This window comes from Gossypium hirsutum, chromosome A12 (genome assembly GCF_007990345.1).
Source record: "Gossypium hirsutum isolate 1008001.06 chromosome A12, Gossypium_hirsutum_v2.1, whole genome shotgun sequence".
Taxonomy (NCBI): domain Eukaryota; kingdom Viridiplantae; phylum Streptophyta; class Magnoliopsida; order Malvales; family Malvaceae; genus Gossypium; species Gossypium hirsutum.
In genome coordinates, this window is record NC_053435.1 from 4,449,216 (window position 1) to 4,464,818 (window position 15,603).

General features: G+C 32.3%; 1 protein-coding gene across 1 annotated transcript; it reads right to left on the reverse strand.

Moving 5' to 3' along the window:
• Positions 1-492: 492 nt before the first annotated feature.
• LOC107928843 (pentatricopeptide repeat-containing protein At2g15630, mitochondrial) lies at positions 493-3,101 on the reverse strand. The gene has a single exon (XM_016860120.2). It carries the CDS (start codon positions 2,621-2,623, stop codon positions 728-730), a length of 1,896 nt encoding a protein of 631 aa, XP_016715609.1. The 5' UTR covers positions 2,624-3,101; the 3' UTR covers positions 493-727.
• Between the last annotated feature and the right edge of the window lie 12,502 nt (positions 3,102-15,603).

Genomic DNA, 15,603 nt, shown 5'->3' on the forward strand with positions numbered 1-15,603 from the left:
ATAATTTTTGTAATTAAAAATTATAATTATATTAATAATATTGTTAAGATATAAAAGTTAAACAAATAATTTTTGGGTATACATATAGAAATCACATATTTAGACTATAAATTTGTGTTTAAAAATAATATATAATAAATAATGAAATGTATAATTTGATACTAATTAATAATAATAGCAAATGAAATATGTATAATCGTATAAAAAAAATACATTGTAAGCATAACAAAATTTAAACAGGCGAGTACATCAAATTATTAATACTAAATGAATAGAATTATTTATCATAAAATTATCATCAATTCTAAAGTATAGAGTTAATTTGTAGCACCATCTCAATCAACAACATATACAATTGATAGAAATAATAAAATGTGCATAATAAAATTAAAATGTTTAAAAAAATCAAAATAAAACTTTGGTTGAATGGTAAAATTAAGATTTTACGAATGCAATTACGGTGGGTTCAAACCCCTTCAGATTTAAGAAAACTTTATTTTAAATTAATTATTATTTAATAAAACAAGTTATAGAAACAATTATAAATCCCCGAAGTTAAGGCTAGCATAAATAAATTGTACACTACATATGAGAAAAAAAAATCTGCCATCATTCACAGCCACATGAGAAAGGAGTTTGAGAACTGACCTTCTATATCTCTTCATTTTCATTCACAGTCGGTTCCAATTTGTTAAACACAGTTGGTTTAGGACAAACAAGCATGCAATCAACAAGAGTTGCAACTTTCTACGGACTGGTCAATGTTCCCCATCCCCTCGATCAAAGATAAGTAAGTGCTGTCATCAGGGGTAATTCCTTTACTAATCATCTCCTTTAGGAGTTCTTCAGCAATATCTCCTTCCTGGTTATGGCAAAAACCTTGTATGAGGGCATTATAAGTGAGGAGGGTTGGATTGAAACCTGTACTCAACATCTCATCACGAACTCTTAATGCGTCCTTCATATCACCTCTTCTGCTATACCCACTAATTAGAGTGTTGTAACTAACGTGATCAGGTTTGATTCCCCTTCGTTTCATTTCATCGAGAAGCTCACGAGCTTCTTCAACTCTCCCCTCTCTACAATGACCCTGCATCAAAGTATTATATGTCACATCATCGGGAGGAACTTTCAATTTATCCATTTCCTTCAACAACGAAAATGCACGCTCCATATTGCAATTGGCACAGTGACCATCGATCAATGCATTGAACATTATAACATCTACCGCAACTCCCTTCTTCATTATCTTCTCAAACAGGTTATCTGCTTCTGTCATTCTATTCCGCTTGCTTAAAGCATAGATAAGCGATGTATAAGTTATCTGTGTAGGTTGAATCCCCTTAGTTAACATCTCATCGTGAAAACTGAATGCTTTCTTCACGTTCCCACACCTGGAGTATCCATTAATTAAGATGCTATAGGTAATCTGATCAGGAGCCAACCCCTTATCTTCCATTTCTTTAACCAAATCATCGGCCTCATCCATTTTACATTCCATAAACAAAGCATGAACTAACATGTTGTAGGTTGAGACAGTTGGTGATATACCCTGCTCTACCATTTCGTCCCGATAATGAAATGCCTTCCCCAAATCCCCTTCATTGCAATAACCATCAATTAAGATATTATAAGTCACAGCACTCGGAACCAACCCCATTTCTTTCATCTTCTCAAACATCTCAGAAGCTTCCTCAAGTCTTTTATCCTTACACATCCCACTAATAAGTGAACTATACGAATAAGAATCCGGCTGAATACCTTTACTTCTCATTGCATTCAGAACCAAACGAGCTCCTTCAACCCTTCCTCTTGAACAATAAGCATGAATTATTGTATTATAAGTAACAACATTAGGATTAACCCCTAAATTTTCCATGAACCCAATAAAGTCTTTTGCTTTCTTTAGCTTCCCTTCCTTGCACAACACGTTTATCATTATGTTAAACGTGTACATGCTCGATTTAATCCTCATTTTAAACATCTCAGCATACAAAACCCAAGCACTTTCAGTTCTGTTCAACTTCAAAAACGTACTTAACAGGGCATTACAAGTCTCGATCTTTGGAATGAAACCCTTGTCTTTCATTATATAAAAACACTCTAATCCTCCATCCACCCTCTTCATTTCGCAACAAGCTTTTATTAACAAATCAAAAAGAATGGTTGTTGAAATGCCTAACCTTTCACGAGCAAGAGCCAGCTCATCGAAAATGACTGCCACACCGGTAATATCACTAGAAACGGTTCGCTTTAATAGATTTAGAGTGGGCTTGGGAGATGGGAGACGTGAGGCAACGGCAATGGCAAGGCAACGGGTTTTGATATCGAGTCGATGGAACTCAACGTGAGAAGTGAATTGAAGGGCTAATTCAGGAGTTTTGTGTAGACTAAAGAGGACCGTTGATATGAGAGATGAGTCGAGGTTGGGTGAGAGGTGTTTGATGAAATGCCACTGAGAAGAGCCGGCAGATTCAACGAGGCTATCAGGAGATATTTCGGATGAGGGGGATTGAAATTGGTCCGAGGTTGACGAGGAAAGTGCAGAGAAGAGAGAGCGCTGGTGGGGGATAAGAATGAAGGGTTTGGGGTTTTGGTGTTTGAGGATTTTGTAAGGTTTCATGTTATGGAAAAAGCAAACAGGTTCTAATGGGACTGTTAAAGGGTTTGGAGGAGGAGAGGGGTTTCGCAGTTTAGAAGCTGATGGCCGGGGGAAAGAAGGGTTTATTCACTATTTAGTCCTTTTCGAGGAAGATGAGAAACGAGCGAGCTTGTTTGCTTCCTCCTTTTACGTGTTTAGAAGCTTGGGACTTCGGCGTCGCACCTTGTTTGCTTCTTGTTTTCCTTTTACGGTTAAATAATTTTTAGGTTTAATATATCAAAAAGTCCCTCTTAAATAATTCAATAATCAATTGAACTCTCAATTAAAAATATCCCTTAATTGAACCTTAATCAAATATAAGAGATCAATTAAACACTTTAAAAAATGTCCGGTGTGATACTTAAATTATCAATATATATTACCATAATACTTGTAGTTAAAACTGTTAATAAACGCTAATTAACGAATGAAAATTCGACACATAAGAAACTAAACAAAACAAAATTAATTAATTAAACGTAAACCACGATTAATAACAAAAGGTAAAGTCATGATAAAATTTTCAGTTGAATAAATTAATTAAAGTAAATATTCTTTTGAAAAAATAAAATAAAATTTTAGAATATTAGAAGATGATCTACAAGTCTAAAGAATTTTCTCTGTTTTCAATTCTAAAAATAATCAACTAATTTTTCAACAAAAAAAAAGAAAACATATTTCAGTCTTTACGAGATAATCAAAGAAAATACAATTCCTAACCCTAAATCAAACACCTCTTCAAAATTTTCACAACCATAAAATGTTTTGACTTTTTGAGCTTAAATGGGAAATTGATTAACTTGTTTTTCCGACACCATTAAGATTCTCTACTTTTGCTTAAGAAATTTTTTGGTTCTTCTTAGCTGAGGTTGATTAACTTGTGTTTTTTTACTACCATAAAATTCTTTAAATTTTACTTGTGAATATTTTTTAAACTAAAATTTTTAAAAGAAAATAGGGAAAATCAAAATGGTAAAACCCAAACCTATTCCTACTTAATTTCATTTCATTTAGTTTTTCACATATATTATTTAAGTGAGATTGTCAAAATAATGATTTTGAGAAGAAAAAAAAATCCACATGCCCACCTTTCACTCACTAATGCTTTTTATTTGATGTTAACTCCTAAGTTCCAAAATGATTAATAACTCAAATACCACATTGAATATTTTAGATATCAAATGTGACATTATCCAAAATTTAATTGTAACGGTGGTACTTTTCTTTTTCTTCTCTCCTTTTTCCTCATTCTTTCCCTTTCCTTCTTTTTCCTCTCTTATAGATTACAGATATAGATTAGAAACCTAATTATATATATATGAAGTTCTTAAATGGTATTACATGTTATAAATTTATAATATGATTTGGATCATAGAAGAAGTCTACTTGAAGGTCCCATTTGGATCCCAATCAGAATGTGTCTATTTGAATCCCAATCAGCGATCACAGGTTTTGTTTTCTGACTGGAAACAAACCTTTGAGATCCAAATGGACTATTCAATAACTGGGCACATTTCTTAAGGAAAATGTTTTGTTGAACAACCAGCAACAAGCAGACAGCATAAGAAAACACATTCAAACATCAAACCCGTAGCCATCCCTTGCAACTCAATCTCGTAGCATTACATATGTCTATATTGCTACAAAAAGGGTATGATGCTTCGACTCTTAAGTTTAACACCCACGCCTGGAACATTCTTCGAACATGGAGAAGAAATTATGACCATCCAAGTATACATGAAATACAAATATATTCACACCCAAGTTCAAGTAACTATATGTATGCTGCAACAAGTAAAGCAAACAACTGCCGACACATTTAGATATCGAATATTCGTGTTAAACACATATCTAGGCATGGAAACAAATGTATTAGTACAAATCTTTATGAATATTAGTCATACTCATGTGGAAAAGCATATATTCATATCTGAGCTCTTACTGACAGAAACATAAAGCATCTCATCTGTTACTGAAGAAACCAAATTCATGTATTTATTCATAGGGATTTCAATGTTAAATTAAATACACCCACAGATATACCAAAATTTCCTCACCAATGCTAGCAGCACAGCGCACATAAGGAACTAATCTCCAACAAAACATTCTTGCAATCTGCTATAAAACCAGTTTTACTCAAGTGTAATATTTGCCATTTGCCGTCTGCAATGACAGAAAACAGCAATAACAAATGTCAAATTTTGGACTGATTTTGCTTCAGCGAACTTAAATATGTAATTAAGCTACCATGAAGCAAACAGAAATCGAACCAATAAAAAAACACAAAAGAATTACTGTTCAACATCGCATCAAAATATAGTAAATTTCTGATTTGAAAAGAAATTAAAAACAAAGGAAATTACTATATTCTGATCAATTAAAAGTTCAAGATAAAGAAAATCTAGGTTAACGAATCAATAAAACCCTAAATTATAAGATAAATGTAGTTCCCAACAAATAACTCAAAATCCACAACATCGTAGTTTAAGAAAAAAAGTAATAATTACCTGAAAGTTCTCAAGCAACGGCGACGGCTTGTCGTTTTGGAGGCTCAAGATTGTTATTTGAATTTTTGTCGGCGAAATCCTCGGCGTTGTAGATGACGGTGATGTAGAGAGAACAGCTGGGGCAACGAGCGATTTCCTCGCCGATCTTGAGCTCTTCTTTTGTTATCTGAAAAAGATCGCCGCAAGGGCATGGATATGTGTATGCCTGCAACTCCTCGCTCCACTGCATGTCCTCTATCTCCACGTCGTCGTACGACATCGTTAGGTTGACCAAAGCTGCAATTTTTTTGGGTGCGAGTTTTAGAAGACGAAAAGCCTATTGAATTTTGTCCATTTGGGATTTAGGGTTTGTTTATCCTGTATTTATATGTAATATATTTTCACCTCCATTTGGAGTAAGCAGGGGTAGTTTAGGGATGGTAAAATTTTATATCTATAATATATATTTTCAGGTGGTGAGAGTACGTCTCTATAATAATTGTATCAAATTAATTACCCTATTGTTAAATAAATTTATTTATTTTTTTATTATTAAAAGAAACTAAAGTATAATAGAGTTTATATTTATTATTTAAAAATATAATAAAAATTATTACTTTTCGTTAATAATTCAACTCTAAACTAAAGTTTTCATTTCTAAAATCATACAAAACTTAAATATCAATCCTATTAAGCAACGCATAATAGCTTTTTAGAGATTGAATGGAAATTCTGTTTAAATTTTACGTTATTTGATTTTTTTAGGGTTAGTATTTAGTATATCGAAAGTGTATTTTTTTATTATACAAACGCCCTTAAACTTTTGTCACGTGACTCTTTTTTAAATATTTATTTTTTAATATTTTACTATATCATTATAAAATATTTGTCAACTCTTTGGCCCTACTTGTGAAGTTTAAAAAATTCGCTGGCAATGTACTAAATATTTTCTCTTCTTTTTAATAGTACAAACAATAAATTGATTCGTTTAATAATAAAGAGATTAACTTGATTTGATCTATATAATAGAGGGACATCAAGTACATCAAAATTTTAGATAAGTTTCAATTCCTAAGGAGTTCTTTTGTCACTTGGACAACTTTAAATATGTCATGTATTCACTTTTTGAGTAAACTATAAAAAAAATTATGTATGGTTAAATTACATTTTGGTCACTAACGTTATCAATTTGTAACATTTTAGTTACTATGTTGTTACTTGACGTTAGTTGTGTTACGAAAATCTGATATGACATGTTAAATGCTAACATCGAAGCTATGTCAGCGCCACATAATTTAAAACTTGATTTTTAAAATAACCTCTCTTTTTTTCTTTTTCCTTCTTTATTTTTTTCCTATTGTTTTCCTTTCTTTTCACTCCTCTCTCGTCTTTCCCTCTTTCTTTTCTCATTCTTTTCTTTTTCTCTTCTTTCTTTAACCAAACCTCCAAAGCCATAGATCGTCACTAGACCTCCAAATTTTGATTTGTTTTAACCAGTGGAAGGAACATGGCATATACAACAAATCCATCAACAAAGTTTCATAACTTATGATGAAAGGACAAATATCTTTATAGCTGCAAAAGAAAAAAAAACATAGACCAACGTAGGTTTCTTCCATGCTTAGTTTCTTTTTTTCTCACCTAAATCACTAAATGGTTGACTTTTAATTCTCTCTTGCTTTAGCCCTAAACTGATATATATATATGCAATTTATATGACTTGAGTTGAGAGAGCATAAATCTACCGATAAATAGCAAAGATAATGAACACAAAGATTCAAGACAAAAAACCAAAATTTGGTGAGATGCAATTTTTATATACCAACATTAGCCGCCAACAACAAAGCTTTACTCTACAATCAAAGATAAAAAAGAAAGAAAAGGAAGAGAGGAAGCACAACTCCTTTCGGATTTGACCAATTTAAGGGGTTTAGGTTCTTTGTTCATCAATCCTAATGGTCAAAGGTTGACTGTTGGTAAGAAGAAACACATCAGAAACTGGAGATGATCTGTGATATAAGAGAGCTAGGAATCGAGAAATGAACATGAGAAAGGAGGAAGAAAATCGAAAGAGAATAGAGGAAAACAAAATTCAATTCCTTAATTTCATAACCATTCCTTTTACGGACATTTTTCACCCAAATAGGAAAATGTTGCAACTAGGGGTGAGCATTTGATTGAGTTGAGTAAAAAAATTTTGAGTTAGTCGAGTTGATGAATTCTATTTTAACAACAAAACTCAATTTGAAATTTTTTGCAAATAAAATTGAATCAAGTAAAAAATTTCGAGTCAAATCGAGTCGAGTTAACGAATCTTATTATTTATATTTAATGTTGCGTTTACATAAACTGAATATTTAACTAGTAGATGAAGTACAAGATTATTTAACTACATAAACAATATAATTGTTTTGCTTTTTAACTTAATGGTTTTGACTTTTAACTTTAGAAAAGGTAAACATTTATCAAAACGACGTAGTTTTGCCTTTTCTTATTCAAATTTCTGGATAACGTGAATTGTATAATTCGTATTCGATTTAAACAAAAAAAATTGATTTTTTATTCGATTTAAACCGAATAACTCGATTAACTCGAATAAATCAAACTATTTAATTCAAAATTTTAATTTTTTATCAATTTTTTTCTAATCATATCGGATTTTGCTCACACCTAATTGTAACAATTAAAAGGTTGGTTACTAAGGCCGTTACTCGATAGTTGTGGCCTTCTTCCAATCTGCACCGTTTCAATTAAGCAGATTAACACACAAGACACTCATTTCCACCATTCCTCAAAAATAAACTAAGCACGTTGTTTCACTAATGGTTCATCGAACCAAAACGGTGCACAACACCAACAATCCACAAACATAAAACAATAACAGAAAATAAAAGAAGTTGAACAAAAACATTCCCTCTCATAACAAGTATTACCTTCCCTAAAGAGATCCTTGTCCTTAAGAAAAGTATTTGCCCACTCGACCAAAACTTTTGTGATAGCATGATTCCTTTTTCTCACCATTCTCCTATCCAACACTTAAAGTGGCTCCTTCATCACAGCCCTATCATTTCAAATCGGTGGCAAGCTAACTTGACTTAGGGCCCTTCTTACACGTCTCCTGAGTTGAGAAACATGAAAAGTAGAATGAATCCTTGATCCCAATGATAATTATAACCAATAAGCCACTTTTCCTATTTTTCCTTCCATTGTATAAAGACCAAAGTACTTGAGGAGAAAGCTTTTGGTTCAAGACCCTTTTCATTGTATGTTGCTTAGAAGGTTGTAACTTCAAATACACATAATCTCCAACTTTGAATTCCCTATCATTCCTCCTACAATCAGTTGTCTGTTTCATCTTGTCTTAGGCCTTTCTCAAATGAAATGTAATGCCTTCACTAATTTAATATTGTTTCTGTGAATTTTGTCATAAATGAGTATTTGCTTCAATGGTTAAGTGTTCTAGGTGTATATATGAGGTCTTGGGTTTAAGTCCCACTTTTGGGAAAATAAGCTATTTTTTTTATCCTAGCCTATTCCTAAGAGATTGGACTTATATTTGATCTTTAATAAACTCATATCAGAATGAGCTTACTGGTTTGAGTGGTAAGGTGTTAACTTGTCTTAAGGTTTCATGTTCAAATCCTTGTGTGAGCATGGATGATAATTTTTGCTTCGGTTGTCTGATTAATTTTAATTTTAATTTTAAATTTTTTTTATTTTTTTTAATTTTCCAAAACTTCTCATTCTGACTTTTTTTCTCTCTTTTCTATTCACCATCAAAATCTTTTTTTCCTTCTTTTCTAATTTTGTCACAAACCTTTCGCACAAATCATGGTGTTTCGAGTTACGATGTTTATTTTCAGTTTGGTAAATAGTGTGTGACTTATTGTTTAGTGTTTAACTTTCAGTTTCTGTAAATCATTTATGGAATTTTCTTTTGAAATGGCATAGCAGTGCGTAGTTAAGGAATTTGATTTTTGCGAATCTATTGTGTAGGAGAAGGCGGTGAACCTGTGAATTTTGCTTCAACAGCCTAAATCGTGATAGTAAATGTTTTTATCGGCGGTAGGTTTGTGTGTGCTATTCGGTTTTACATTGATGAATTCCCAAATTGATTGTTAATTAGTCGTTGGAATGCTATTTTTAGGTTCTGGTAGTCTTGATATTGTTTTCACATAAAAAACGAACCAAGTATGTAACGAAAACGTGAGAAAACAAGGTTCGTCGAAAGTTGAAAAAGTGATCTATCGACACCACGTGTGGTAGGTCGTGTGCGACATACGGCCATGTGACGGGAGTGTAACACCCCCTACCCGTATTCTGAGCCTAGAATAGGGTACGAGGCATTACCAAACTTAATATGATCAATCATGTAAAAAAAATCAGCCATAAAATTTTTTTCTAAATTAAAAACTTTCATACATATGTTTAACGTCCCTTATATGGCTTACGGGGCCCAAAACATACATTCAGGGTGGTTCGGGACCAAACCGTAAGCATATGAAACTTTTGCAACACTTAGAAAATTTTCACACTTTGGAGAGTCACACACTCGTGTTTTCAACCTGTGTAACTCTCTGTTTATAATTTCATCACCCTTGTCAGTCGTACACTTCATATAAATAACAAGAAACGTGTATGGGCTTAATTCTCATTCAATTTCTCATATATATACACAATTTCACGTTATGTAATCATACAACATATATCAGCCATATCTCTGTAATCTAAATATATTTTCATAACAACTTATCTTGATTTCAGACTATTTCCTATTTAGGCTTAAATAACCAAAGTATTTGAAATATCATCTTTATGCAAATAGTACACATGAGGTATATAATTCTATAATTATGAATAAACACATTTATCAAACATTTTCCATATTCATATATCAATGTCTCATGTCTCCGTATATCAATAACCGTCATTTTCATGAATTCCGAGTTCAATTTCATAATTATTTGTCTCGTGTTCAATTTATTCCATATCAGAATTTTATTCATTAAAACATTTGAATTATCAATACATATGGACAGTACATTCAAGATGAAAAATTATATAATCACAAATGAATTCATTTATCAACCAAGTTCTATGCTCGTATCTTATCAACTCGTACTTCCTTGTATCACATAATTCCATGTAACACTTACCAAACTTTGTCAAATTAGTGAACGTCTTACAAAATTGAGTACTTCGTTTTCTCGATGCCATAGTTCAACTATGGTCTTACACATCTTCACATAATGATGCCATAGCCCAGCTATGGTCTTACACATATTCATATATCGATGCCATAGCCCAGCTATGGTCTTACACGAATCACATATCTCACTGATGCCATATCCCAGATATGGTCTTATACAGTAGCATATATCACACCGATGCCATATCCCAGATATGGTCTTATATGGAAATCACTTGTCACTTGTCACTTGTAGCGAAGCTACCACTATTCACTGATAAGGTAGCCGGAGCTACCATTTTTCACTGATCAGGTAGCCGGAGCTACCACTTTTCACTGATCAGGTAGCCGGAACTACCACTTTTCACTGATCAGGTAGTTGAAGCTACCACTTTTCACTTGTCATTTGTCATTGATCAGATAAGTGTAGCCGAAGCTATCACTTATCACTTTCACTTTTCCTTGATCAGATAAGTGTAGCCGAAGCTATCACTTATCACTTGTTGCCATGGTCCAACCATGGTCTTTTCCTTCAATTCATCTTGTCACTGAACTGAAATGCTCAATTTGATCATTTATTCAATTTTCATGCTTTTACATTATTCACGATTTTATCATCAACACATATGAAATAACACATCATGAAATTCATAAAATTAACAAATAATCACTAAAATTTAGCCATATAAACTCACAAGTTCAATTTTTGTATTATAACGATAATCATAATTTCATAATAAATATACCAAGTAAAACATTATATCATTTCTATTCCAACACTTATCGATTATAATCGGGCATGTGATCAATTTATACACGAGTCATTCATATATTTTTGTATATTTTCCTTCTCCTCCTCTCCATCCACATCCTTAGTATAAACAACACACTTGTAGGTAACATTATCCATAATTTTCACTATCTACTTATGTGAATATCCAAGTTGTCCATCTGTGTCATAGTCACTAAATTATTTTTATCTTGAGCCACAGAACTCCAAATTAATATCCATAAATTTTCCCAAAAACTAGACTCATATGTCTTCTTACCATAAAAATTTCATAAGTTTTGGTTAGGCCAATTAATACAGTTTATTCATTGAAGTCTCCCATGTTCTGCTGTCTGACAGTTCTGACCTTTCTTCACTAAAAATTAATTATCTTCTTGTACAAGATTCGAATGATGTCCTCGTTTGTTTCTATTGAAAATATGCTCATTCAGGATTCTAAACATATAAATTTAAGCCTCTAATTATTTTTATCCAATTTTTTATGATTTTCCAAATTTAGAACAGGGGAACCCCGAAATCATTCTGACCTTGTCTCACAAAAGTTATTGTATCTCATGATTTACAATTCCATTGCTTACATAATTTCTTTTATAAGAAACTAGACTCAATAAGATTTAATTTAATATTTTATTCATTCTCTAATTCGATTTCTACAATTTTTTGTGATTTTTCAAAGTTAAACTACTGCTTCTGCCCAAAACAGTTTTAGTGCAAAATGTTGATTTCCATTTTACCCCAAATTTCACAATTAATACAATTCAGTCCCTGCTCAATTAACCCCTAAATTAAGATAATTTTATACTTTTTCTAGACATTATAAGTTATTTCATAACTATTGAGATTCAGAATTTCCACATAAAACTCTAACTTCAAACTCTTTTACAATTAGGTCCCAAACATTCACTTTCTATTCAATTCTTTCAATAAAATCAGAATATAAACAATTTAAAGCTCTAATTCCATGCCAAATCATCATATACTTCCAGCACTCGTCCATAAAAACTTCAAAAATTAGACATGGAATCACAAACTAATGAAATAGTAAGTTGGACCCAATTGTAAAAGTCCAAAAACATAAAAATGTCAAGGAGAAAGCAAGAATTAAACTTACATGAAGCTAGAGTATGAAAACCAGCTTGAACCCTCCTCCATGGCTTTTTTTCAGCTGATGAATATGAAGAGAAATGAAGAGAATTCTAGATATTCCAATTTAGTCCCATTTTTATTTAGCCAATTTTGTCAATTTTCCAATTTTGCCCTTATTTCACCCATTTCCTGATTTTTCTCAGCTATTGCCGCCCAAAATATCTCCTTTGGGCTTATTTGCACTTTAAGTCCTTCCTCAATTGACAATTGAGCTATTTAATCCTTTTAGCAACTTTTACACGCTTTTCAATTTAGTCCTTTTTATTTAATTAACCACCCAAACGTCAAAATTTTCTGACTAAATTTTATTACTACCTCACAAACACTCCATAAATATTTCTAAAAATATTTATGGCTAGATTTATGAAGTCGAAGTCTCGATACCTCATTCTCGACCCAATTTACCTAATTAATTCTTTTAAATCACCAAATTCACTAATTCAAAAATGCTTTTATATTCACATTTGACTCATAGGTATTAATTTATTAAATTTTCAACTCATCCGTCGGATTTAGTGATCTCAAATCTCTATACCTGATACCATTGAAAATTAGGCTGTTACAAGGAGTATGTGTTGCCGTGTGGGTCATAAGGCTTAGGCCAGTTTGGGTGTGTAGGCCACAAGGGTAGGGTCAACTTGGGTGTGTGGGCCTACACGTGAAAGCAACACGGGCATGTAGGCCTAAAATTTAGTATTTTTACCTAGGGTTACACACGCCATTTTGATCAATTGTGAGCCTTCCGTAGGGTTGGTAAGGACAAAACAAACCCTAATGCATGAGATCTACTAATCTGATAGACTGATTTGAGTATTAAGAAAACTGATATGTATGATATGACTATTTGTATAAATATGTATGATATCTATATATGAGCATGCAGGACATGTTAATTCTGTAATATCTGTTTATCTGTTATCTGTATTTGTATATAGGATGAGATTTGTATATGTGGAAGAAGTGTTCTGTGAGGCGACATTTCGCCAATATACTAGTAGCTTGGCTACAGGCTATTCTGATAAGTGTCGTATAAACACTATATGGTGTGTAGGGATGGGTGAGTGTTTTATACACTACGTGGTGTGTTAGGATGGTCGAAGATGGTGTGTAGATGATGGGGGTAGAACTTTGCACATCTGTATGTTTCTAATAATTCTATTCTGTTAAGGACTTATGTCCATGTCTGATTTGTTATGTGATAATCTGAGTTAATATGCATGTAAGTTTAGTAATGTTACATTGAGTTTTTTTCAAAACTTACTTCTGTTTGTCTGTTCTGTGTAGGTAATCCTTAGGCATAGGCGGGTTGGTGCGACGGAGGCTCAATAGTGAGTATTAGTTTGCAAACTATTTTAATTAACGGTTTTATTTAAATTTCTAATTTTATTGGGAGTTTTGCAATGTTGGGACTCTTTTGACTTTTGGTTTTCTTTTGGGTTTTGTTATTGGTTTTGGTTTTGATTAAGTTTTCTGCGATGCACAACAAACAACTTTACGGAAATCACGGTTTCACGTAAATAAATATTTTGAAAATACAAAGTTGATTTTCAAAATATAACGACTTCTAAAATTTCCACTGCAAAGTATGTTTTTCTAAAAGAGCAACTATCGACGATTTCATTAATCAAGAAAAATGTGAACTCTTTTTTAGTAATAAACTATACAAGGTTTTAATATGATAAACTAAATTCGAAACCCTTCTTCGTAACATTCCCAGATTCAACCATAACATCTAGGCCGGGTTTGGGGTGTTACATGAAATTTGAGTAACTACTTGACTACCTCTCTAATGAAGGCTTCTATCTATTGTATCCACAATGAAGGGTCTAACTAGATAAGGTAGGTGATAAATGGGCTCTTAGCCATATAATGCCTCATATGAGGTTGAGTGGATGACTAAATGATAGGTGATATTATACCACCACTCTGTTAAAGGTAACCACAATAGCTAATCATTTAACCTCTCACGAGTTATGCACCTAAAGTACCCTTCCAGGCACCTATTAAGGACCTCTGTCTGTCCATCCATTTCAAGATGATAGGCAGTAGACATATGAAGGCTTGTACTAAATTTTTTAAACAGTTACTCCCTATTTTCTCGAGCATTGCAACCATTCAAATACATAACCCTTTCATTATGGAATACATAAGAGTATTACCTGTAATTTACATAGGCCTTTCACAGGCCACTTTGAAACCTATTTCAAACCTCACTTGATTAAATTGGTCTAGAACTTATCTATAAGCCCACAAAGGGCAGAATAGGTTTTTTAATACCAATAAGACCCTACATGAGTTTACCAAAACAACCAAAGGCTACTTAAACCTAACAAGAGCCCAAATAAGGTTCATTCCAATGTGAACACATTACAACTAGTTAAAAAGTAGTCTTCGGAAGCTAAAGAGCAAAAAAAAAATTGCACCGTTTTGAAAATAAAAGATAAGCAAATGATTGTTAGATTTGAACACCTGCCCAACTGGACCAGGATAGATTTCTAAATACTATAAAACTATTATGTATGACTTATTAAATGTAAACCTTCTTCTCCAACTAATTTTATATTTTTCTTGAATTTTTCTGACAGTGCTCCTAAATCCAAACTCCAACACCCTTCTTACTTTTCTTCTGTTTTATAGCTTAATTGGCCTTTCAACCCATCACAAATTTGGCATCAAAAAATTTATTTTAATTTAAAATTAAATTTATTATTTGGGTATAAAATAAAGTATGTAATAGAAGTTCCGTCCATTGAACAGTAAAATAAATCCAAAACATTTAACACAAAAATTTTCCCCTCAATATTGAAATTTAAATTTGACAAGAACATCTCAGCTGGGATTTACAAACTTAAACAAGTAAAACTTATTATCAAAATCTACACAAATTTCACACCAATATGAAACCTTCCAAAAAGATAAAGCAAAAAGTCATTCACAAATTAAATCAATAACTTTGTCAACCTTTTGAATATGTCGAAACTGTACTTTTCAACAGGGAGGCGCCTTCCACACTTCCCTTAAAAAGACATTTCTTGGAGGCTAAGTCTACTTATTACAGACATAATTATTACAAAACAATGCATGAATGACAATGAGCAATGTTAATTATTAGACATAAAAAAACAACACTAAAAGAATTTGCTCTCAAAAACGAATTTAATCGAACCCTTATGGAAACTGAATAGCAAAGGCTCAAAAGACAAAAAAAGAAAAAAGAAAAATATATTACTTTTATAAAAGGCAAATAATTGTATCCTCTTAAGTTTTGGAAAATTCGAAATAGCTTATATAATGTAGTAATAAATTTAATTTGTACACGTAGCGCCTACCACAACTACCATAGAAGGCTGAA